At 41.8% G+C, this 27,839-nt stretch overlaps 1 protein-coding gene across 1 annotated transcript; it reads right to left on the bottom strand.

Moving 5' to 3' along the window:
* Positions 1–1,985: 1,985 nt before the first annotated feature.
* LOC145415304 (4-hydroxy-2-oxoglutarate aldolase, mitochondrial-like) lies at positions 1,986–14,421 on the bottom strand. Its single transcript, XM_080284575.1, has 9 exons — positions 14,129–14,421; positions 12,188–12,322; positions 11,325–11,422; positions 9,547–9,631; positions 7,045–7,124; positions 5,359–5,409; positions 5,198–5,243; positions 4,780–4,913; positions 1,986–2,560 (listed from the first exon to the last, which is right to left on the bottom strand). The coding sequence occupies exons 1-9, from the start codon at positions 14,406–14,408 to the stop codon at positions 2,411–2,413; spliced, it is 1,059 nt and encodes a 352-aa protein (XP_080140701.1). The 5' UTR covers positions 14,409–14,421; the 3' UTR covers positions 1,986–2,410.
* Between the last annotated feature and the right edge of the window lie 13,418 nt (positions 14,422–27,839).

Consider the following 27,839-nt stretch of genomic DNA (forward strand, 5'->3'; position numbering starts at 1 on the left):
ACATTATAGCAATATGTACAGCAAATACTTGTATGTGTTTAAGTGGAAAGTTATAGAAGCAACTCAAATCTAACCTTTCAAAAATGATGAAGACATAAGCTGGAAAATAATTAATAAAAAATGCAGAAGTACTCATATACAGTACTGTATAAAACAGCATAAACATAAGAACATTATTCAGTATTGTAATTTCACCGCCTTTACAACACAGGAACTTCCTTCTCATTGAATCCAATATCCAAAAGTGATGAACTAGTTTATTTGCAATTTTTACATCTTAAGTCAGTCTCAGTACAAGGTATAATGATTGTGACTGTATCTACCATAATCACCTGGTACAGTAATATGCTATATTGAAACTACCTGCAAATATGTAGGAACAGTTCACTAATTAGTATTGTTACTCAATTCTCTACATATCTGCAGTATCAAAGTTATGACCACTACAACCACAAAATTATTCTTTACCTTATAGTAAACCCCCCATATGCTTGGGTAAAGTGTTACCTAGGGCTCAGTGCACTCGGAGATTTATGACCCATTATAAAAATCCACTGTGTTAATCAGTCCTCAGGCCTGACCTCAGCTTTCTTACTGAAGACCCTCTATGACTCCAACATGAGTAAAGGATGCTTTCTAAGGGCATATCCTTCAGTATACAGTGCTGTTGTGGTAAAGCAGACATTAAACTGTGACGTTAAAATAGCATGCCGCACAAATGGAATGCTTTTCTTGACACATGATATCCTTGCTACCAATTTTTTCATTCACAAACTGAGAATCTGCACTTTCTACAACCACAGGTAAAAGGTGCATTATTTATTATCACGTACTGTTGTATGGCACTATATGTTTGATCAGCACTTGCTGAATCCCCTGGATTCTATGTAGATAAATTTACTTGCAAAATGTGACTATGTCCTTGACATGGAATATCTATCTCTTACGGCTGCATTACTTCTCATTCAGAAAAAACACTCATTGTTAAATGACTACAGAGCACTTCGTTTGAAGTGCTCATAAACCTAATATACAAGACCATCATTTTGTGACAGTAAAATATATTCATGGTTGTTGCTGCTCTACCCTGGCTTGTCTGGCCAAACAGACCAATCAATCACAAGCAAGCAGCCACTTTCCTGCATCTTGCTAGGATCAGAACAGGGTTCTTCCACATGGCAAGGTGCAGGGAAAATGGAGAAAGCATAGCTTCCAAGAGGATGAGCTGTGTATGGGAGATATGTATGAGTGAAGACCTTGACTACAGTACTGGGTAACCGTGGCTGAGTTCCCTGCCTGGCAGTGTTGTGCAAGACCAGCTACTGGGGCTTTGCCCTACATCACTTCCATGGTCATACTTCCTATGATGATGGTAACCCCCACCTACTACCTTTTGACGAACAGGTGCTACATCTTGCCAAAGGGTAACATGGGACTACGTAGAGCAGGATAACCCATCTTTCCTAAGCGGGACACATGTTGTGGTCAAATATCCCGATACAGTATACTCATGATGAAAATGTAAGTACAGTATGGCAATACGAGACTACAGCATCATAACACTATGCACAACTTCTGTACTTTGTAACAAATGGCTGTCAATATATTCAGTATTAGCAGCAAGGCATCAGCTTGTCCACCACTAACTTCTGAGTGTCTTAACTACTCTAGGTAAACAACCAACCTGAAAGTTTTTCATATACTGAATGTACCATTAACAGATGTCACTTACTCAGTATATTATTCACTTACATGAACAGAAATGATCTTTAAATTTTCACTACATAGGCAAAGATATAGAAAAAACAAATATGGCTCCTTTAATGAAATGTCTGGGTATGTCACTGTTTACTTAATATCTCCCCACCATATGTGATGATGATGATGATGATAACCAATTCAAAGCTCCCAAGAAATGGAAAACAACTCATTCCACACTTCCTGTCACAATCATTATGCTTAAAAATATACTTACATCTAGCTTCAAATCCACAAACAGGGGATAATTAAGTAATGAAAAGTAACTACTGGTACTTTCTACAAGCACCTCATAATTTGTACAAAGATAAATCCAGTACCGTATGAAATAAACTGCAGACATGGGTAGAATCTGCATCACAACAAGCAATCTTTATAGGATATAGCTTCACAAGCCATAACTGAACTCTAACAAAACCTAAAGTTTTCACATTCAAATTCCCTACAAAAAATATCAGCTTCACACAAACTACAGGTACTGTACTACAATTGAAATGCATGTAGTTCTCTGTGTATTAAAAAACAGCCAGTTCAACATTACACTCTGTACAATGTAGGGACCCAAAACTTGGGCATCACAGTCTTGAAATTTAAGGGTAGGTGACTATACAATTTATATATATATATAAAAAAAAAACTGTGTCCCACGAAGTCAGAGGTATCCAGCATCCACAAACACCTTCTTCAGCTTGGCAGTCTCAGTGTCAGAAAGGGGTAGGAGTGGTGACCGAGTGGGACCACCATACAAACCCATCCAGTCCATCACCTGCTTCAATCCAGGAATTCCAAAATCTCTCGTAACCTGAGGATTGGAGATGATATCTATATCTATATCTATCTATCTATCTATCTATACATATATATACTGTATATATATATATATATATATATATATATATGTATATATTTATGTCAACAGTGTATGAATAACAAGAAGATATTGCTTACAGAGATATTAACTGGGGATCACTGATGAAATATTTAAAACAGCACTGTAACAACTGCAAGAAAATATTGTTTACACTGATGACTAGGTGTTGATTGTGGAGTCTATGAGGGGAGGGGGGGCAGAAGAAAGACTAAGTGGAAAGATGGAATGGGGTACAAAAGTTTAAGAGTAAATGCAAATAAAACAAATGTCATGATACCTAGGGCAGGTGGTGGTAATGTCAAAGCAGAGAGTCACCATGTGCAGTTGAAGGTGAAGGAGGTAACTCCATCTTGTGCACTGCGATAAGCGGATGCATAAGAGATGTAGAGGTAATTGAAGTTGCCTGTGAAATAATGCTGATTTTGTATGTGAAGTGTGTCAGGGAGAGTATACAGAGCATGAATGGCACGAAAGGACTGATCTTGCTGGGGAATCTCTTCAATGTGTGAAGGAGTTTTGTCATTTGGAGGATATGTTATGTCCTGGGGGTTGGATCTAGCTCAGTAACAAGGGCAAGGAGTGACTGTAGTCGGAAGAAGTTTAGGGGGCCGTTGCCTCTCCTGACAATGAAAGGGCTCTCCATTGTGCTAAGAGGTCCTTGTATATGGCAAGTGTTAAGACTGCAATGTTGTACGGTAGTGAGGCCCTGGAAGAATAGTTTATTCAGTACTGATGTATACCTGCTGCTGAAATAAAAATTTCATGCACTAATTCATCTCCATCACTAAGTTTCATCTACACAAACTATCACATATAATTTTGTATTTAGCATTTTTTCACTTTCCTCTTCATCCAAATTTGATTATTAAGTGCTTGGCAGCTATAGGAGTGAAGGCAAAAATATACAGTGCATAACATACACAATATTAGACGCAACTTAAACCTAACAGTTTATAAATAGGGCCCCCGGACTCCAGCTTATTTCATAATTCCACCTAACATTAACCTCCTATAAACATGCATCACACCTGTCCCTCCTATTAATCTGTGATCCACTTTTCCTGGTAGCATGGTGATGGTTTTTGTATTAAGTAAATGATGCCAAGGTTACAGGGTGGTCTCTAAGGCTTATCTGATCTATACTACAGTAGCTGAGCTTCAAGCCACCTTAAAAAAAAATAAAAAATAAAAAACTATATCCTGTCCGTCTCTTCTCATACACTTCACTTATGTCAATCTCCATCCATCATCCAATTCTTTATTACCCTAATCTTTGCCAAGTGCTTCTCCATGCACAATTCATCCAGCCCAATACCTTACAGTTCCCTTGCATCATCAATCTCCATACCTTGCTTTTTCATGCATGCTTATTTACCATACTGTACCTCTTTACACGAATACTATATGTATATACCAGTACTGTAACTAGTCTCCATAAACCTTCACTTGAGATTTATCGCCCTTTAATTCACTGCCATGATCAATCACTAATTTCTGTCAGCAGTGATCATAAGAATTTATTTAATTTATGGAAGAAGAGTAACTGGAGAACTTACAATATTTTGAAGGGTGGGGTTGTTACTTTTAGGAGAATAGGACCCTATGTGAGTGATATCTAGGTAGCAAATGATAAAAGAAACTCCAAGGTCCTGTTTATAGAAACTGCTTTTCAGAACTGTTGCAAGCATAAGCAAAATGGATGGCATAAATAATAAAGAAATTCATGAAAACTACGGAATGGAATGGAGGGAAACTTGTACTGCTAAATGTATAAAGAAAAACACACCAAAATAGTACAGTCACACCAGAAACCAGTGTCCACAAGAAGCATGCCAAACAAGTTCTTGGAAAGTGAGAAATATTTTAAGGATAAAATGGATGCTGCCACAAATGGAGCAGTGTGGACAGCCGCTATTAGGTGACTATGGTCGATGCATGTAAGCATGTTGTAGCCTTTATAAAGATATGAGTACAATGGACAGAGACAGAAGAGGATGAGGAGTGACAAAGACAGTAAAAGAAGTATGGATGGACAAAGTAGCCTGGAATTTGTTTTGTCAAGGCCATTCTTTGTCTGGAGGTTCCCAGGGAGAAGGAAAACATCCAAGATAATGAGAATGAGGATGACTTTCCAAGCCATAGATACATACTGCAGAGTTTGGAGCAATGAGTTTTTTCTGCAACTCGACTGCAGCTTCAGTGTTACCCTGAACTGTCAGCTGTTGCAGCTCACAGACAGCTGCTCCTAAGACATTGGCCAAGGCACACACTCCACCTACCCCACCTGGTGTATGTAAGGAGGAAAAAAGAATAGAGTAGTACATACAAATACAAGTACAGGATACTAAGAGTATTCAGATGATTTTAAGCTGACCACAGAATAATTTCTGTGATTTTACCAGTTTCATCATTAATGTATTTTAGTGGCTGAGCAAACTATCACTAATCTGGTACTTCCAAGGATAAAGGAAATCTATACTTTTAACAGAACAATTTTTCCATATAAGCCAAGTTACTAATTACTATGGAACACAGAATAAGTCAATGGTATCTGAAACTAAAGCTCACCAATATTTAGAGTGGCCATAAGGAAACTTGCTGATCCAGCAAAAACCTGGAAATCCAGGCCTCTTGTATGATGAATAATGCTGCCAATTTTAGTAATCTGTGCATAAGCAAGAAAGCTGTTAGAAGGTGGCCATAAAGAAACTTGCCGATCCACCAATAACCTGGAAATCCAGGCCTCTTGTGTGATGAATAATGCTGCCAATTTTAGTAATCTGTGCATAAGCAAGAAAGCTGTTAGAAACAATATCTTAAATTAATGGGAATACAAGTATTTATTTTTTCTTACAATAAAGAAAAAAAATGTACTATGATGAAGAACTATACTTGAGTGTGGCTTTGGTCACAATTATAAATCAATTTCACACTGTGCAATAAGCTTTATGAAAGCAATGCACAACATAATACTGTAGTTTGGCATTACTGTAATGTATATAGTAAAATCTCTAAACAGTTTTCACATCTTTTTTGTAACTTTAATATCACACTGCACTTGACATACAATATATTACAAATCAATTATAACTTTCTGTATTAATGTTCTCCTGGAAAGAGATATGACACTTCTATCACAGTAGCTGCTTTTCCTAACATAACTATCATGCCACAATTTTCTACTCAACTCTCTTTTACTCCAGTATCTGGCAACCTAGATCTTGGCCTTTCTCTCTTTCTCTTTTTCCAGGTAGAATACAATACTTGGTATATCCACTTTATGTCATTTCTCTAAATTTCCCATTTCAGATTATTCTAACTATAGCTTCTCTAAATCATAACTTTTCTTTTAAGTATGGTATGTGTATCACTGGAGAACCAAAATTATCATACAGCATTGTATAATATGGCACTGGAAAAAAAAAAAAAAAAAAAAAAATTGTACAGTATACAGATTACCTACTGGGTGAAGAGGTTATCTTGCTAGAGGAAACTGGATGTCTAGCCAGCAAATTCTGTGCAAATGTTAAATATAGTACTATAACATGTCCAAAATTACAAGTGTTTCATTACTGTAGTTCAAAATCTTACAACTGCACCTCTTTTAGGATTAATCATCAGCCACACTTTTTCTCTCGACTAAGGACGAGGTACAGTAAGATTTAGAAACAACAGATGAGGAAGTAGGAAAGTAGAAGAACTATCAGTAGTATGTCCACACTGCCAAGTGAAATGGATCATATCTAAGCCCACAGAATCTTGGTTCCACACTACAAGCCTTGTTAACTTTCTGATGCACTTTACATATTGTACACCTACCAGAGAGTAATTTCATCAAATGTTAAGTAATAAAAACAGTGCAGACATTTGTCATGAGCTTTCTATACATACTTCATCCAATCAGTTTCAATTCTATCTATCTATTGCCAGATGCCATAATCCCGTAAGGGGTTGCCATTTGACTTTGAGTTATTTGTTTTACAGGGAGGGGCACTAACCCTCCACCAACCCACTTGTTGACACATAGGGAGCACGTATGGTTTGGTTATATGGTTACCACCCAGTGTTGTAAATGGTTTCTTGGCTTACAGGAAACCATTTGACTCGTCACTCACTGTAAAGCCACCTGTAAAGGAAAGAAAAGCAATAAGAAGTGACACGAAAGATGGGAGAAATAGGAAACGAGGAGGGCAAGCACAGATAAAGAATGATAAAGGTTAAGGAAGAAGTAGGCAGCACTATACCAAGTGAGTGGATGATGGTTGCCACCACCTACCACTAATCCTTGTTAATATTCTAGCCTCATCAACTTCCATACCTCACTTCTTCACACACTCACTAAAATTAAACTATTTTATCATAAACACTAAACATACACTCAATAGTCTTCCATATGTACAGTACCAAGCACTTACATCTCCTCCACTCTCTTTAATTCCAATGATGTTAGGATGTTCTGCAAGTTCAGCTATAACACCCAAGCTTAGATCAATCACTGAAAACAAGAATTATTTTAACTGTTAAGCTGCTGGGCAGAATTATAATACCGCAAGATTCCTTCATTATCAAGGTTAGAGTTCCATATGATATACCACAGATTTCAGGATCATCTCAAGTATGATTGGGTGTTGCTATTTTAGTCCTGAATCAACATCTTTCACTGACTATGTATTAGAAAATTGCTGCTACACGAGCAGAAAAGTATGCATTATCCACTGTCCTACACATATAGCTTAGATATTCACCTACTGCATCAGTGCCATAACAGCAGCACCATGACAAGGTTAGAACCAGAAAGCAAAAAAATTTCCTCTCGCATGAAAATCCTTAGCATCTACTCAGTTCTATGAATCCAAAATGATCAAGGAATACATCTTGTATTACACAAAGCTGTTCCCCTGTCACACTTGAGTCCTTTAGTACTGTTCTTTGGTGCATGCAGGAAGATAAAGGGTGGGCATTAGTCCTGTGTACTGATGTAATACATTAGACTCAATGTCCCCATGCAATTTTCTAAACACCTGGTTGTCTAGTGAGTTTACGCATTCCAACCACAGGAGTGGTTGGAATTTCTGTATTTCAATATATACACATAATCAGTTAACACATACACTGTATAGTATAAAAATAAAAATACTGTATACATAAGCTACTGTTCAGATTATATAAATAAACTGTAACTTACATTGTGGTAGTATATATATACTTGGATAATGGAAATTATACAGTAGTAGCATAAAACTTTTTGATCAGATAATGAAGGTAATGGAGGGAGTTCTAGATGGTATGATTAGAGAAAGAGTGAATACTGATGAGATGCAGTTTGGGTTTATGCCAGGCAAAGGGACCAATGATGCTATATTCATTGCTCAATAGCTTCACAAAAATATACAGCAAAACAAAGAGGTCTGTACTTTGTTTTTGTTAATTTGGAGAAAGCCTCTGATAAAGTCCTTAGGGAAGTGGTGAAGGGGACAATGAGAAACCTCAGAATCGAGGAGTGGCTCGTTAGAGTGGTTATGGCTATGTTTGTGGGTGCTCGCACTCAGGTGAAAGTGAATGAAGATTTGAGTGATGAGTTTTCCGTGAATGTCGGTGTGCATCAGGAGTCAGTCTTGAGCCTCTTGTTGTTTATCATGGTGCATGAAGCCCTCTCATATGACATCAGAAATGGGCTCCTGTGGGAAGGTGTTGTATGCTGATGATTTGGCGCTGACTGCAGACAATGAAAGGGAAGCGGAGGAAAGATTTAAGAAATGGAGAGATGGTATAGGGCACAAGGGCTTGAGAGTAAATGCATATAAAATAAAGGTGATGGTATCTTGGGTTGGTGGCAGTACAAAAAAGAGGGAGAATGAACATGTGTGGTTTGCCACAAGGGCGTGGGAAGTAACTCCATCTTGTGTAGTGTCTGTGATAAGTGGATGGATAAGAGATGTAGTGTATTAGAGGTAGACTGCAAGATAATGCTGATTTCAAGTGTGAGGTGTGTTGGGGAGAGCATGTGGAGATTGTCTGGCGTGAAAGGACTGATCTTGCTGATGAGTCTTTCGAGTGTGTGGAAGAGTTTTGTTACTTGGAAGACATGTTAAATGCTGGAGGTGGGGCTGGAGCTAGCTCTGTGGCTAGAGTGAGGAGTGGTTGGAAAAAGTTCAGGGAGCTGTTGCCTTTCCTGACATTGAGAGGGCTCGCCCTCCGTGCTAAAGGATCTTTATATGCGACATGTGTTAGAAGTGTAATACTGTACAGTAGTAAGACCTGGTCAGTGTAGAAGGATATTTGCAGGCTTAAACATACAGAAATGACAAAGGCTAGGTGGATGTGCAGTGCTTCCTCAAATGCGAGGCCTGGGGAAGCTACGTTTATGATGGAAGAGTTAAGAGGAAAGAAGGGATTGGAGTGTACTGGCTTTGTGATGAAAAGTAGTAGACTGAGATGGTCTTGGCATGACAATTGGGTGCAGAAGGTGAGGAGTGTTAATGCTAGGGGTAGAGTTGCAAGAAAGAGACCAAACAAGACCTGGGACGAGGTCACAGAGAGTGACCTCATGGATATGGCCCTGAAAAGGGAGGCTGCCAGAGATCAAGCAGCATGGAGGGTCACCATTAGATGACCAAGGCTGACACATGCAAGCATGCTGAAGCCTTTATAAACAAAACAAAATGACTACTGTACACTATATGTTGCTGTAATAAATATGTGCATATTTAACACTGTATGACAATTCAGTACATGTGAATATCCAAAGGTCCAGATCTGCATAACTAGAAGTGTGTCTGTAATTCATAACATTACATATCAATGATTTTCTTGTTAAAGTACTGGATTGGAATAATGCACTCACATAAATATGAGAATGACAGAACTCGACTACAATAATTGTGATTCAGAACATCAAAAAGTGTTCAATCACTAACCAGTAAAGGCAGGAACACTGTAAAGGATGACAGGAACAGGACAATTGTCAGCTACAGCTGTGAAGTGAGCATGTAGTGCTTTATCCTGAAAATTAATCATTATTCATCATCATGTGGATCTCTTTTTTTTCTTATCTAAAGATGGGATGAGGTATGGCTAAAAAGCAGGAAATAAAAAAACAACATGATGGAGGCATAACTAATCAACAGCTTGCCCAGTGAAGTGGGCCACATACTCATTTGCTCACTGTTCAAGCTCCTAGTAACCTGACTGCACTTCACAGGCTTACGTCCCACACATATGGACTTTATATTACCTATCAAATATCTAATCCCCATAGTGGCAACCTGGCAGAAATTTCTAAGCACCTATGACATACTGCTGATGGGTAACTACATTCTGTAGTCTATCTATCTACTGTATCTATACTACAGCCAGACACTTCAATCCTGTAAGGAGTGGCCACAAATGAATTGCCTCCATGTCACCCAGTACCCTGCCAATATGCTGACTTCCCCCAACTCACCCCCCCTTCTGCCATATAGTGTACCTCTCCACTCCATCCCTCTACTGCCATACCTTGTACCCCTTTTATAACTCCATCCATATACAGATTGAACAACCATGCAGATGCGACACATCCCTGTTTCAATCTAACATTCAGACAGAAAAATTCACTCAGTCACCATCCACATGCACTGCAACCTTAGTGTCCTCATACATACACTTCACAGCATTCAACAACTTCCCATTTACTCCATATATTCTTAATATTTTCCACATTCCTTGCCTATCCACTCCATCATATGCTTTCTCCAAAACCATGAAGGCTGCATACACCTTCTTCCCCTTCTCTAGAAACTTTTCCTCAGTCTCCCCTTCCCTCCCTCCCCCTCCACTTCACTCACATACACTCTCATTCTCCATCCCCTTCACATGGCCAATCTGCCTCAATGTATTTCTCCTAATGTTTTCTATCACATCCACATCCACACCACAATGCTCCTTCACTTCCTCATTTGTCAGTCTGTCTCTTCACATAACTTCACATCCTCCCCTCAAATAGCTCATTTCCACTGTTCTCACTCTTGACTTGTGCCTTTCCAACAATATCCAAGCTTCACATCCATAAGAAACCATTGATAACACAATACTATCATGCAGTGACTTTTTTACTTCCATGCTCACTTTCCTATTTATTATCACTGCTTTCAAAGAACCAGCAACCTTTCTTCCTTGTTGTACTCTTTCAAGCACTTCATCCTCTAAACTTCCATCCTTACTCATCACACTACCCAAGTACTTCAATTCATTCACAATTTCCATTTTCTCATTATCCAGCCTCACTGTGCATTCAGTGACATCATTTCTCTTGAAGACCACCACTTTACTCATCCCTATATTCACGTACCAGTATAGATTCCATTTCTTACACACTCCCCTAAACACACTCACCAAGCCTTGCACCTCCCGTTCATCTTCACTTATAAATACAGTATCATCTGCAAACAATAGATAATGCTAAGAGAAACCTGATAAAATATTCAATGAAAATCTGTCCGCAATGCAACGCAGTACAAAGCAGAAATTTGTGTGCCATGTTAATGGTTAACACTCAAGCAACTGTTTATTCAGTTTATCTATTACCTAATATAGTCACATTCTGTGAGGGAATCTCTCAACATGACTTTGTACATAATAATAAATGAAGACAACTACATAAATGAAGACAACATTACTTTAATTCTAGCTATGCAGTAATGGCCTGCTAAATTACCTTCATTCCAGCCTTGTAGTAACTGGGAGTGACAACCATTACAGCATCAGCACCAGCATCAGCCATCTTCTGACTCATTGCAATTGTTGCTTGAGTTGCTGCACAATGTAACAGACAGAGTAACTTCCACTATCAACACTATTATAATACCTACAAGCAGTACCTTCAGTAGTTTTCATACATAGATGCTTCTACAAAGATTAGGAAATGTCATTGCACTGTGCTGGGTATTCATCACTGATTTTCTTACTGCCAAACTACACAGTACAACAACAAAACTTGAGTACTTTTATAAATGCAGTTACATAGAAAACTTATAATAACCAGATTCTGGACATTTATTCAATAAAATTATTCTACACCATTACTGAAATGATTACATATTAGCTGGTATCTGAAATGTGTTTATTAAAGAACTGCTCACTTCATGACGATGATAATAAAGCAGTTTTACTCTCCCACTTACAGAACTAAGGCACTGCCCTAATTTAAAGGACTCTGTTGGTAAACACAGCCATTTGTGAAACACAAACCAACCACGGTCTGAGTTCCCGTATTACATTCTAAAATTCAAGTTAGTTACCACATATATGAAATACTGTACATACCCAAATAAGTTGTAGTGTAGGGTTCAAATCTTGCTATTGTTTCTATCCTAAACTTCAAATGCAACTATGAGTTACTCCTGCTGCATCTATATCTGGCTGAAGTATTCTGAAGATATACATGTGGCATTCATTTGGCCACATGCACATCTTGACTTATGACTTATGACCACATTCTTGTAGATGATTTTCAATTACAGTATTATCATACCATCACCAAACTTGTGACAAAAATAACTCAAATGGACATATACAAACATTCACATCCTGAACCAGCCAAGATGATCTTCTTGCTGGTAGAGGGTAGGAACTCTCTTGTGCGCTTGACGAGCTCCACCCTCTCTTCTGGGCTCAGGTACACATACTCTCCATTGCTCCCCTCTACCACCAGCCCTATAACAAAAAAACATTTCAGTGTCTGGTATACTATTTCTTAAAAACATACAACTTCTACTATGCATGGATTCTTTAAGCAACAGATGGCTATATTATTTCTATGTTAAGCTTTTATTTCTACCTTACTTTTTTCCTTGACTTTTTACTGCTACTGTTGAACATGGGTACTTTAACCATCTAACAGTCTGAATAATTCTGTTCTGCATACCACCACACAATTAAATTTAGCTAAGTGTCATAAGAGACTGAGTGTGCTTACTAAAGCCAGATGATTTTATTCTGCTGTGGGAAAGCCTTACCAGTAAATACCATTCCAATAGTTCAAATCTCTCACTAACCGATCAACTGTTATGCATGCACAGAAGTATTTAATTCTTGCCAATACCGGTACCAGAAGGCTTACATGAACTCAGTGAAGCAAATCTCTATAAAGCAGGGGTTAAAACAGTGAGGAATTTAAGTTGGGGGTCACTACAAGAACAAATTTTTACACTTTACAACCTTATGGGTCTCTGATAACTACTTTTATCTGGTGATGTATTTTCTATCCCCAGATTATGTTATTTATATTATGACATACTTCTCAAACTGGAGGGGTTAGATATAACTTTCATTAACCCCTTCACAACTAGATGTCCTTTCCAAGATGCATGAAATAGCCTTTTGGTGGCAAAAATATAAGAAAGAGTTGTTCTTGCTGCTGCTGTTTTGCTGCTTAACCCTGGTCTGTCTAGCCAAGTAGACCCATGGACCACAGACAAGCAACTGGGGCCATCCTACAGGTACAGTGCTGTTAAGTACATATACCGTGTAGAGAATATCCACGTCCTTGTGGTAGACAGCATCTCATCAAGGTCAAACCAGGATCCTTCCCTGCAGTGAGGTGCAGGGAAATCTGACAAGGTTTGGTTCCTGGGTGGATGTTGCAGCTACTTACTGTAGCTCCTCTTAGGGCACACAGTGCCACCATATGTAGGCTCCTCATCAGCATCCAAAGAAAATGTACATTCTTGGGGTGGAGGGGTTCAGTTGTATACGGTACAGGTAAGTCATGTACTAAAAACAAGAATACAAATTCCTTTCAGCTGAAGAGCTTAGATGTTTTATAGATACATAATCTCTTTTGCTTGAAGGGTCTCTCACAGCTGAATAAAATAATGAAGCACTAAGGGATAGGGTGGATTAGCGAGGCACAGGTATACTTGTGAATGGGGTATGAATTGGAGAGGTGGCAGCCTAATTACAGGGGACAAGGTTACATGTAGGGGACCTGTTTGTAACCACCACCATCAGGGTTAATACTGTAAATGGGTAAACACATTTCACGGTACCTAAAGAAAAAAAAATTCTTTGCTAGATGGTTAACTATACGATGTGAGATGGTGATTAACTCTTAAACTGCTACCATAAGTTTTCAAGCTACTTATATATAACATAAAAGCCAAACTATAGAAGCTATAGCCAAAATTGAGGAGGTTAACTTTGGGGATGGTAAATTACTTAAAAATCTCTGCAATTATTTCTGGAAAAAAAAAAAACTCAGAAATTACAGACGCTGTTGTGGTGCAATTAGTACAACTTATTTGGCAGAAAAGTTATATTTTAACATTTATCTCACCAGCAATATAGAATTATAAAGTAACACTTCAATTATGGGCTTATAACTAGCCCAATAATACATTAAGCAAGCCACTATTTAACTGACATCATGTAATATCAAGCAAACCATTATTTAACTGACATCATGTAAATCCATTAATGCTAAAAAAAAAAAAAAATAAAATAAAAAAATAAAAATCTTACCTTTGAAAGGAATCTTGCTCCACACGTCCACATTACTGGCTAATTTGTCATATGCAATTGATTCATCCTTGTTGAACGGTGTCGGCATAGGAGGGAAGATTCCACTCAGGTCCAATCGTCTTGAAGAAGCTGCTGCCGTGGAGGTTGCAAGCAAGCATGACGGTGGCGTTACATTTGACCTTAATCTACCACTTGACATCCACAAGCAACCCTTTTGATTTGTTGAAAGTTTCATCCACTTGGTAAGTCCACTTATAACGTTACTCCTGATTAATGCCATCTTCTCTGTTAAAGGTAACTTAACGTGTCAGCTGATCCACTCTCGCTTACTCCCCGATCAGCTGTGTTTACTCTCAGGCTGACAACACCGACATAGAGATGAGTAACAAGTAGAGCGTGAGAAGGACGCTCAGTACAGATACACGTTACTATGCAAACAGGAAAAGTACTCAATAAATATAATATGCTTCTCCTTTAACACTGTTTATTTACATACTCTTAAAACTGTTGAATTACACTCACATCATCAATCATCATTATCCACATCTCTTCCCACCTTATGATGGGGTCAGGTAGGATCCAAAGAGCACGCAAAAAAATAAATAAATAAATAAATAAAGTGAAAGTAGTTGTCAAATTATTCATAATCAGGGTAACTGGACCATGCACTCACTGACCATGTCTATGTTCTTCCCAATGACGTTTAGCCTGTGGCAATTTATGCTGCTTAACTTACCCCTCACGATGGATGAATTACTTTTCATTTGTTAAGATTAATAAGATGAAAAAGATGAGAACATCCACCCATAGCTGTCATTTAACTCAAGCACTGTGATTAACGAAAAATGTCACTCGATTATCATGGATCTTAGCTTGATGATACACAACAGTAATGAATGGCATTATGTGTATGGCCATGCAGTAAGGTGACAGTGAACAGGCGGTTTGCAATAGATGTCGAGGTATGAAGTATCCCTGGTTTTTACTTAAGACCAATAGTATTTAATCCCTTCAACCTGGTGGCATATCTTTTGGCTAATTCTTATTATCCCCAGGTAATGTTATTTGCCCATCTAACCCATCTAGTTCGAAAGGCCTCTCGTCAGTTGAATATAAACGCCTGGAGATAACAAGAATAATATGAACAAGACAGAGGACACCTTTAATAATCACACCCGCCTCTGTAGTAATATAGGGGGAAAATAATTAGTTACTGATTAAACACTTAAATGAGGCCCTTTTAATTCACAGGCAATGCTCTGCTCGGTTCTTTTGTCATGTTTACGGCTATTCCGGCAGGATGAAGGTACGTGGTCAAACAGTAAGGTAAGTTTGCATCGTGTATTTCTGATTGTGTATGTATGTATGTATGTAGCCCATGCAAGTGAAGTCTTCCCCTTGAGCTCTGTGTAACATTCACGGCTGTTCCGGCACAACGCATTCACGCGGTCGACTAGTACTTATGGAGAGGATTTCTGTGTGCAAGTATATGCATGTACAGTATATATCTGCCTCTCAACACCCCCGACCCCCTAAAGGCTGGACCTCATCCTTAAAACGGTAGAGGAACCCAGTGGGGGGCACACACTGATCTTGGGTCCCCTCTGCGTAAGGCAAAAGTAAGTCACGGGATTGAAGAGGATAATCTTTTTGTGCTGTCCGTACCCTTTCCATCTCAAAACATCTTCTGTCACCCCTCATCAGAAATCAGTGTTAGATACCACTCATGACAGAAATTTCACTTTACACCGAGATGGCACAATGAAAAAGAAGAATCAAACAGAAGAATACAGATATAGTCATGACGATACATTCAGTAGATAAAAATTCTAAATTCATATTTTCGCAGCTAATATGTCTGACATAATTCGCAGCTCCACATATGTTTCACACCCTACGTATTAACATTTCTGCTATTGACTAAACACTAATATTATAATTATAAGTAAGCACAATAATACACTACTCGTTTTAACAAGAGTGGATAAAGGGTAGTCAATCATGGTCCGCACTATAATCGTTACTGCGAGAGGGACGTTCTAGCCATGAGCTACAGATAAAAAAAAATTATAGATATACTTATGATTAGTTCCCCGTCGTTCTCAAGTTTTATTACTGCAGGTGGGACAACGATAGGAGAGTAAGAGAAATTTTCCCATCTCTATTGTTCTATTAAAAAAAAAAAAAAAAAAAACGTAATTACGACAGGGAACTGATCATAAGTTCGTAAGTCAACGTCCTGGACTAAGTTATAAGAAACCATTAGGTTTGTCACTAAGTGAAGTAACCTGAAGGTAACACGTCAATCTGACTCACGGTCAGCGACCCCACCAACCAAAAATGGTGGCAGCAGCAGCAGCAGCAGCAGCAGTGGTGGTGGTGGTAGCAGCAGCAGCAGCAGTAGTAGTTGTTGTAGTAGTAGTAGTAGTAGTAGTAGTAGTAGTAGTAGTAGTAGTAGTAGTAGTAGTAGTAGTAGTAGTAGTAGTAGTAAAAGTAGTAGCAGCTTAATATAATAATAATAATAATAATAATAATTATAATAATAATAATAATAATAATAATAATACCGTAATAGTAGCAACAACAACAACAATGATAGCTCTGGTGTGTCTCTGTTTATTAGGACAAAAACTGATCCACTAATATTTAAAATATTTTGACGAGGATCGAACCTTGCACAGAAAAACAGCGATTTTTTTTTTTTTTTCCCATTTCACGCCTATGTGTTTTACTCTTAGCCAATTACTCGTCATATTCCACTGGCTTCACTCTCGACTCGATACAAAGACATTTTTCCATGAGTTGCATGCTATAGTGAAAAAAAAAAATGCATGGGCTTCAGTATTTTGGAGGGAATATATATAGAGACGAGTCATTCAGTACGCCTCCATGAACTTACAAAGATGAACAAATAAAGAACTACTGGATGCGGGAGCTTTAGTACTCTTCGGTTAATTGCCTTGTTGTGTAATGTGGTGTGGTGAGGGAGGGTGATACTGTGTGGTGTGGTGTGGTGTGGGAGGGTGATTTTGTGTGGTGTGGTGTGGGAGGGTGATTTTGCGTAGTGTTGTGTGGGAGGGTGATTTTGTGTGGTGTGGTGTGGGAGGGTGATTTTGTGTGGTGTGGTGTGGGAGGGTGATTTTGCGTAGTGTTGTGTGGGAGGGTGATTTTGTGTGGTGTGGTGTGGGAGGGTGATTTTGTGTGGCGTGGTGTGGGAGGGTGATTTTGTGTGGTGTGGTGTGGGAGGGTGATTTTGTGTGGTGTGGTGTGGTGTGGGAGGGTGATTTTGTGTGGTGTGGTGTGGGAGGGTGATTTTGTGTGGTGTGGTGTGGGAGGGTGATTTTGTGTGGTGAGGTGTGGGAGGGTGATTTTGTGTGGTGTGATGTGGAAGGGTGATTCTGTATGGTATGGTGTGGTGTGGTGTGAGGGGGTGATTCTGTATGGTATGGTGTGGTGTGGTGTGAGGGGGTGATTCTGTGTGGTATGGTATGGTGTGGTTTGGTGAAGGAGGGTGATGTGGTGTGGTATGATATGGCGCGGTGTGATGTGGGAGGGTGACTGTATGGTGTGGTGTGGTGTGGCGTGGCTTCCCTAAAGTCGCTGGAGTATACGAGAATGAAACACCTCGCGTCCGAAAATCATTAGTGAGACAAACGGACAGCGCCGCCACTAAAGATGTTCCTGTACCAAAACGGGCGCAAACACCAAGAGATATATTTATTCTTACAACGCTTCATCTTCAGGCAGAATAAGATGATGACGTAATCGAAATGGGCAATAGAGTAGTTAACTTTCTTCTATCTATCGGTCCCTTCACCTAAAACCGGCGTGAAAATATCTATCTATCTACCTGTCCATCTATCTATCTATCTACCTACCTATCTATCTATAGCCAGACACCTTAATCCCGTCTACCTGCCTACCTATCTATCTATAGCCAGACGCCTTAATCACATAAGAGGTGGCCACAAACAAACTGCCTTCATGTCGCCCTGTCCCTTGCCATTTCGCTGCCCTACACCCAGCTCACAACCCCGTCTCCCATATACCTCTCCGATCCATCCTTCCACCTCATCCTCGGTCTCCCTCTTCCTCTTACCCTCCCCCCTCCACCTTACACATACTCTCATCATTAGTCTCTCCCTCTCCATCCACAAAATAAGGAAGCTAATTATACAGTAAAAAAATATATATATATCAGAAATTTTATAGGAAGGATGAATTGGAAATAATCTTGTCAGCTCAGTGATAAAAAGACACTACCATCGATCTATATCCTTTCCACTGTAGTGCTTCGGGACTAGCATCGCATTTTACTATTAATTTCTTGCTACATCTGAACATTCAAGATGGAAAGATAGCAAGGTTAGGCCAAGTTACGGTCAAAGGAGTATGGCATTATATTCTAGGGTTTATCTTCTAATTTCTAGATGGAGAGATGATTAATTTCAGGCCAAGTTACAGTGAGTGTAGTATAGCAGCATATTCAAGTGTTAACCTCTTATTACAACTCAAGGTTCAAGACGAAGACATGGCAATTTTAGGTCAAGTCAAAGTGAAAAGAGCACAGCATCATATTCTAGTACTAATATTTTGGCACAACACAACATTCAAGACGGAGAGAGGATAATTTTAAGCCAAGTAAAAGTGAAAAGACTATGTACACTTTCTTAGCATCGAACATTTCTCGTCCTGATTCCTTACTTTCGCTGTCCCCTCAATTTACTCCGTCTTTCCTCGCCTCGCCTTTCCACTGGTTTGAAGCCTTACCTGATTGTAACATCCATTTCACCCTCTGTCATCCAGTCCTAGTTGCCTCTCTCTCTCTCTCTCTCTCTCTCTCTCTCTCTCTCTCTCTCTCTCTCTCTCTCTCTCTCTCTCTCGTCCCATCTACGTTCTGTCCAAACCACATTTTTCACCTCTCACTCTGGTATCTATGTTTCACCACAACCTTTCTCTCTCTCTCTCTCTCTCTCTCTCTCTCTCTCTCTCTCTCTCTCTCTCTCTCTCTCTCTCTCTCATCTCATCTACGCTCTGTCCAAACCACATTTTTCACCTCTCACTCTGGTATCTCTGTTTCACAACCTCTCTCTCTCTCTCTCTCTCTCTCTCTCTCTCTCACACACACACACACACACCTGCTGTCTCATATACCTTCCCACATCACCCTCTCCTTCCCACTCTCACACCTCTAACTCACCTCATTACGACTCAACCTCTCGTCTATTTCCTCTTTCCCTCCTCTTACGTGTTTCCGTCTTACTTCTGTCTTTCTCTCCTCTTTGTATTCCTCATCGTTTACCCTTTCCTCATCCTCCTCTCGATTCCTCTTCCCCTTTTCACCACCAACCCATTCTTACTCCCATTTTGCCCATTTATTTACCGCAGTTCTACCTTCACCCTTATCTTTTTCCCCATCAAGCTTTTTACCCCACACCTGCACGCCCTCAATTTTCCCTTCCCGTCTCCCCTCACCCTAACCCTCTCTCACCTTTCCCCTAACCCCGCTCCTTCATCCCTCTTCTTACATCACCACCTGTCTCCAACTCCATTTCTCAATTTCTCCCTCCCCCCTTCCCATTCCCTCCCCTCCCTTTCCGTCATCTTACTCACACCTCTCCTCTCCTCTCTCCTTCTCACTCCATCCCTGTTACTCATCGCACTCACTCACCTCACATAATCCCAACCCTTCACTTCTATTCTTCCCTTTCCTCTCCCTCCCTTCTCCTTACCCTCTCCCTCCACTCTCCTTATCTTTCCCTCCTTTCCTAACTATCTCCCTCTTTCCTACAATCTCTCCTCTCTCTACTTTTCCCCTTTCTCTCTCCACTCACACCCTCCTTTCCTTCACCTTCTCACATCCCCTCTCCAAGCTTTCCTCCTCCTTTCTCTTCCCATCCTCCTCTCACTCCCCCTCAGTCTCTTCCCTCTCTTCCTCGTCCCCTCATCCACTCCTTTCTCCTTCCAGTCTCTCCCCTCTCTCCCTCCTTTTCTCTCAACCTCTCATTTGACTAACTCTGCCTCTCCTGTTCTTACCTTTTCATCTTACCCTCCACTCCCCTCCCTTCCCCTCACTTCTTCTTGTCCTGCCTTCCTTCTCCCAAACTATAACCCCATCACTAAGAAGTCAACCTATACCTGAATAAAATCGTCTGGTGGCAGCAACAAACAGTAAACACGACCACTGGCTTGAGAGGGTCAGGGGAAATCGTGTCTAACTCCTTCATTACAACAGACCTCCCCCAAGTTGAATATAATCGTGTACCGGTAGCAAAAACAAAGACACGAGATTGCACTGGAAATTAATGTGTTAAACTAGATAATCATTAAGTAACATAGACCTTTAAAGAACGGAGAGTAGTTGGCACAGGAAACAACCTTTTTATAGGCCAATATGTTTCTTATTATGCTTCTTTTGTGGATCCCTATATACACTTTACACTGTCTCCTTCACCTCATAAGGACGTGAGCCACCAGAACTATGCCAGTGATCTTCGGTACGTCAGTTGATCTTACTAAGTTTAGGAACGTCTGCCCGTCCTTTGTATCTTTTATCAGTTCACATGAGGCCCTATGAAGAAGCGGACCTCTGCGGAGAGGGAGTGATGGCCAAACTTAATCCTTCCCAATGCTAACGAAGTACGAATCAGGAAAGAGTGTCTGTAGTAGGCTAATATGAAAGCGGTCCATATTAAAATGTAAAAGTTGAAATAGCTTTGTTCTTATGTTTCAATCGGTATATCTCATCGTTATGAATAGACAGGATGTAGACATATGCTAACATATGGAAGGAATGTAGTGCTATAGTTCTTTCACATTAATTTGGCTCAGATTTTCGTCCTCTCGCAGCTTATTCCACTCAGTTTGGTAGCAGAATAAGACAATGCTACGGTTGCACATCCTTTCCTTAGCACTTCTTCTTGACTAACATTAATTGCTAGTGTTATTCTACTGCTACAACTCAATACTCATGATAGGGTGAGGGTAATTTTCAACCAAGTTAGAGTTAAAAGAGCATATACCTCCCCTATTTTCCACAAAACGTGAATTTATAGGAGGGATTAGAAGAGGATAAGACAAATACAAGGCAGATACGATGATAAGATAAAGACAGAAGATAATGGAACAGTGTAGCTCTGGTTATTTATTTATTTTGCACATCCGTTAGGTTATAAATGTCCACCCTAAACACTCACTGGTAGTCAGTGGGGCAGGTATCCACTCCAGAGCGTCCTCAAACTATAAGACCAACGTAAAAGCGATCGATTCACCAAGTACTCCTTCTCCTTCCCTTCCCTTTCCCTCATAAGAGTATTTTTCACTTTCCCTTCCCCTTTCCCCACTCTCGCTCCCTCTCCCCTCCCCTCCCCCACTCTCTCTTTCGTTCTCCCACTCACTCCCTTTCTTCCCACCTCTCCTCAACTCTGTCCCTTTCTCCCCTCCCCTCCCACACTCTCTTCCTATCTCCTCCCCATTCTCTCCTTTTCTCCCCTTTCCTTCCCCACTCTCCCTTTCTTCCCTCCCCTCCACCACTCTCTCTCTCCGCTACTCCCTCAAACGCTCTCCCTTTCTCCCCTACCCTCTCCCTTTCTCTCCTCCATTTCCCCACCCTTTCTCTTTCTTCCTTGCCCTCCCCCACTCTCTCCCTCTCCCCTACCCCACTCTTCCCTTTTTTCCTCTTCCCTCCCCCACTCTCCCTTTCTTCCCTCCTCTGCCCCTTCACTTTTTCTCTCTCCTATCTCCTCCCCTCCCCACTCTCCCCCTGCCCGGTTTGAAGCAACACACGTGGCGCCATCATCAGCTGACTCAGACGTAAACACGGGCCAGATGTAAACAAGCTGTGTCCCTATGCTGGCTTACCTGTACGTGGGTGTAGATAGCGCCACGATTTTACTACCTTAATTTACCTGGGGAGTGAGTGCAAGGTGTATGAGAGTGGTGCGTGCTTAGTTGGTTGTTCTTATGGCTGTCGAATTCCTCCTCCTCCTCCTCCTCCTACTCGATGCTGTAGTTATTCCTCCTCCCTTCTTCTTCTTCTTCTATAAAGCCCATACCAGTCAAAATACAATGCCCATCATCACTGAATGTACTGTCTCGCTCTGACTCCCCACGTACAACCATCCTACGCACCATTTTCCACTCATCCACCCTTCTTAAGCTCCTCCACCCACGACTTCAAAGGGATCAGTGGCTTAAATACGCCCACCCATAATGCCGTCACTCATGGCGGGTGTCCTCATTCCATCCCACCCTCCACCACCACCCCTGTGCATCCTAGCCATTTCTTTTTGCTCATTATTTTTTGCTCTGGTGTGATGTTTATCCGTGTATCCATATCCAGACGCTTCAATCCTGGAAGGGGTTGCCACAAACGAATCGCCTCCATGTCATTCTGCCCCCCGTCATCAGGGTGCTCACTCCAACTCGCACCTCCCTCACTTAAATGGCCGCTGCAGTAAAAAAAACAAATGCGGTGTTGCGTTCAAGTGCTACCGCCAGCAAGGTAGGGCTGGCGGCACAGGGCTCTCCAGTCGTCATCAAGCGAGTGTGCCGGCCGCGGATACTGTAACCAAAAATTATGCTCGTCAGCGGAGAAGTGTAGGGTTAGCCAAACAGTTTACTAACATCCATGGTCTTGGTCCCAATCTGAACTTTGTCCATTTCTTCACAAACTCTCATAATAAGGGTGACACTTGTTGCTATATTAAAAATGAATATATATACTACTGACACTATCATCAACTTCATTTTATTAATTATAATTATTCATTGTACATGGTAAATAACCTTAATATAACCAAATATATCTGTATAGCTTATAACTCCCCCAATGTCTCACCAGAACCTAGCGAAATGACTCCAGATCCAAACAACTGACTAACTTAAACTTCACCCTTACTACTGAAAGTAGTGTGGTGGGTGATTTTAACATCCATAATGCAGGACTGACGATACTGCTCTAGAATGCGAGTTGTTTGCAAAATTGCTTGATCTCACATAACTGGAAAAAACAGGCAATTAGAATATCAACAGTCCAGACCACAGTGCCTTTCTCTTGGACCTATTCCAGACAAATAATCCATATCCAGTCATCTTTTGTTCCACTGATTTCCTCATATCACAGCAATGGGAAAATACAAGTAAAGGTAGAAGATATATATTTCAATTACCATTAAATTTATGCCAGTGTGCCACAAAGCTCCAGCCCTCTTCCTCATTCATAGTAATGATCTCTTGTCTGTCACCCATAATCTCACTCACTCATATGCAGATGACTCAACGCTTCAAGGTTCCTTTACACTTACACACCTATTCACAGTGTTTGATATTCTTAGCTCTCAGTTCAGTACAGTAATCTCCATAAATCAAGACTTATCTATGATCACTGAATGGGGACAAAATAACACTATCTCATTTAATGCTAGGAAAACCAAAAATCCAAGTTACTAATAGACATATATTGCCTGACTCCCATATTACCTTCAGTGCAACCAGTATTCCTTCCTCTAACAGTACTTCACTTAACAGTACTCCTAGTTGGACCTCTCACGACACACACACACACCATCTCAAAGAAACTCAGAATATAATAAATAGAGTCTGTGCCTTCTTTACTGGCGAGCGGTTAGCTGTAATTTTCTCGTACAAGTCATGGGCGCTCTCAGCTCGAATACTGCTCACCCTTGTGGAGTGGATGTGGTGAAGTTATACTAAAACAACAGGACCAAATTCAGAACAAAGCTACCGTACTAGAATCATTAGGAACCCAGCGATCATCCCCTACAAGTATGAAGGAATGTTGCCTCCCTTGCATTATTTTACAGACGCTTCTATAGCAAATGCTCAGACGATGTTGCATCCATTGTCCCACCTCTCTGCGACTTCCCCCGTGCTACATGGGCATCTGGCAGCGCTTATGAATTGACCGTCACATTGCCATATGGTAGAACTTCTGCCTATCAAAATTTCGTTATCCCTGAACAGTTTCTTTCTAGAATTCATTTTCCTAGATTAGTTCCCTCCCTCCTCAAACTTCAACCCGCAGCAGTTCAAGACAAACGGTTTGACTTTATATGAATGGAGGACACATCTAGTCTGGTGTATTGTTTTCCCTCCCTCCTCAGTATTTAATTTGTTTCTCCTTCCTTTGTTCATCTTGTATAAACGAAAAGTCTCACCCCCATCCCTTTACCCCATCCTTTGGTTTCTCCCTTTCCTTCCCCCCCTCTCTCCATCTCATATACATTCTCCTAGTCAATCTCTCCTTCCCGGTTCTTTCCAGAAAAGGTTACAGTAAAGTGGAATAGGCCTGAATAGATCTGCATTCGTTTGACTATATCTGCAATGCACTAAAAGGACCATATACTTTTTACATTAATTTGACCTAAAACTGACAGCTCTCCATTTTGACTACTGAACTGCAAAAATAGATTAACAGTAGAATATGACGCTAGCCACGAAGCAGTGCTATGGAAAGGAGCAACATAAATGAGCTGCAAGTGAGAAAAAAAATCATGGATCAACGTTGACTTAGATGGTTGTCATCTGACCGAATCCAATCTGAGTCCAACTGGTAAAACGAATAAACCCACGTGTCTTGATCAGGCTTACCTGGATCTGAATGAATCTGAGTGAATTAAACGGACCTACATTGTGTGAACAGGCCTAACTGGACTAGAAAGCTCCTTAGCTAAACTGAAACCACCTGAGTAGCATTCAATGGATGTGAAGTATCTGACTGGAATTGAAGCGCCACTGACAAACTTAACATACCAAACCGGACCTGAATGACGACACTGAACTTATGATGACTCCTGAACTGACTGTAGTAGGCGAAAACTGACGTGACTGACCCTAAACTGACAGAATTAGGCCTGAATGACTCTGACTGGGCGATAAACTGACAGAAATTCTCAAAAAGAATGGTTGAAGCAGTCCCTGTACACACACACACACACACACACACACACACACACACACACAGTCTGTCCAGTTTCCATTCCTTCATTCCAACCCACTCTCGCTACAATCACCTCCTCCACACCCCATTACCTCGTAACTCAGTCCATCCTCTCCCCTCCCTCGCTACCACACCCAGCCCTTCCCTCACTACCACACCCCATCCTCCCCTCTTTCACCCCAGATCCCATTCTCTCCCCTCTCATTTCTACAATCCCTTTCCCCTCTCATCCCCACACTCCCCTCTTTCCCCTCTCACTCCCACACTCCCTCTTTCCCCTCTCACCCTCACACTCCCCTCTTTCCCCTCTCATCCCCACATTCTCCCCTCTCCCCTTTCACTTCCATACTCCCTCTTTCCCCTCTCACCCCACACACCCCTCTCCCCTCACACTCCCACACTCTCTCTTCCCCCATCTTACGCCCACAATCATCCTCTCCTCTCACTCCCACACTCCCCTCTCTCACGCCCACATCCCATCTCTTCTCTCTCACTCCTTATTACCTCTCTCACATACTCACTCTCCTTCTCTCTTCATCATTTTCACTCCCACACCTCCCCCTCTCCACTCTCACTCCCACACCTGCCCACTCCACCCTCACTCCCACACCTCCCCCTCTCCACTCTCACTCCCACACCTGCCCTCTCCTCCCTTTCCTCCAACATCTTCCCTCCCCTCCCTTTCCTCCAACAACTCCCCTCTCCTCACTTTCCTCCAACACCTCCCCTCCCCTCCCTTTCCTCCAACATCTTCCCTCCCCTCCCTTTCCTCCAACATCTCCCCTCTCCTCACTTTCCTCCCACACCTTCCCCTCCTCCCTGTCTCTCTCTTTCACCTCCCTCTTCCTACTGCTCCCATACCTCCCCCTCTCTCTCCTCCCTTCCTCCCGTACCTTCCCTTCTCTCTCCTCCCTTCCTCCCATACCTCCCCCTCTCTCTCCTCCCTTCCTCCTATACCTCCCCCTCTCTCTCCTCCCTTCCTCTCATACCTCCCCCTCTCTCTCCTCCCTTCCTCCCATACCTCCCCCTCTCCTTCCTCCCTTCCTCCCATACCTCCCCCTCTCTCTCTCTTCCTTTCCTCCTATACCTCCCCTCTCTCTCCTCCCTTCCTCCCATACCTCCCCCTCTCTCTCCTCCCTTCCTCCCATACCTCCCCCTCTCTCTCCTCCCTTCTTCACATACCTCCCCTTCTCTCTCCTCCCTTCCTCCCATACCACCCCTTCTCTCTCCTCCCTTCCTCCCATACCCCCCCTCTCTCTCCTCCCTTCCTCCTATACCTCCCCCTCTCTCTCCTCCCTTTCTCCCATACCTCCCCCTCTCTCTCCTCCCTTCCTCCTATACCTACCCCTCTCTCTCCTCCCTTCCTCACATACCTCCCCCTCTCTCTCCTCCCTTCCTCCCATACCCCCCTCTCTCTCCTCCCTCCCTCACATTCCTCCCTTCCTCTCTTCCCTCCCACGCGTTCATTCCCTCCTCGTCCCCCACAACTCTTCTCTGCTATACCTCCTCCCACACACCCATTACGTCGTGCCACCCCGCCGTCCTCTCGCCTTCCCTCCCTCACCTAATCAGCTTTACTGCCCTCCTATTTTCCTCAGCCTCTATTAACCCTGTGACGTCAGAGCTGAGGTCATTAGGGAGGGCTTCAATGGACTTCTGCATAGGGTCTGTTTCTCTCTCTCTCTCTCTCTCTCCAAACCACATCTTTTCATCGCTCACTCTGCCATCCCTGTTTCTCCATCTCTCTCTCTCTCTCTCCAAACCACATCTTCTCATCGCTCACTCTGCCATCCCTGTTTCTGCATCTCTCTCTCTCTCTCTCTCTCTCTCTCTCTCTCTCTCTCTCTCTCTCTCTCCCAGACTACAATACGCCCCTGTTCCAATGAGCTCTAAACTCTAACATACATCTTAAAGAGTCCCCATAAAGACATGAGAAGAGAAAGCGAAGAGAGAGGAGGTGAGAGGAAGAGAAAGAGAGTGAGGGATGAGGGCAGGCATGAGAGGGGAGAGGGAAGAAGGGAGAGGGAGGAAGAGACGGGGGTGAGAGGAGAAGAGGGAAGGGAGGGGAAAGAAGAGAGAGGAGAGGAGGGAGAGAGATAAAATGGAGAGAAAGCAACGAGAAGAATGAAGAGGAGGAGGAGAGAGGAGGGGATGGAAAGGAGAGATGTGAGGGGAGAGGAAAAGTGGGAGAGGAAAGAAGGGAAGGGAGAGGTAAGAGGAATGAAGGGAGGTAGGGATGAGTGGGGAGAGGAAAAGTGGGGTAAGTGAAAAACAAATAATTTTGCATGAGAAAATTTGAGAGAGAGAGAGAGAGAGAAAGAGAGAGAGAGAGGAGTAGGTAGGTAGGTAGATAGGTAACAGTTAGGTACGTAGGTAGGTTGGTAGGTAGGTAGGTAAGTAGGTAGACAGACAGACAGACAGACGCAGATAGCCAGACAGTCAGCCAGACATGGGTGGAAACATTCCCTTCACCACTGCAGCAATAAAGTAGAGGAAGATAAGAGGAAGCAAGAAGGATGCGGTGCTAAAGAAGAAGAAGAAGAAGAAGAAGAAGAAGAAGAAGAGGAGGAGGAGGAGGAGGAGTGTGGGTAAAGAGGACAAAAGAGGAAGCCAGAGGGAACAAAGAAGGCAAACAAGAGGAGACAAGAGGAGAGGCAAACACAAACAAACGCCGTGTGGAAGGAAGAGGGGAAATCTATAACCCCCCCCTCTCTCCCTCTCTCTCTCTCTCCCTCCCTCCCTCTCCCTCTC

The sequence above is a fragment of the Coenobita brevimanus genome, chromosome 102 (genome assembly GCF_032717465.1).
Source record: "Coenobita brevimanus isolate Jiangsu-jjx chromosome 102, ASM3271746v2, whole genome shotgun sequence".
NCBI lineage: Eukaryota > Metazoa > Arthropoda > Malacostraca > Decapoda > Coenobitidae > Coenobita > Coenobita brevimanus.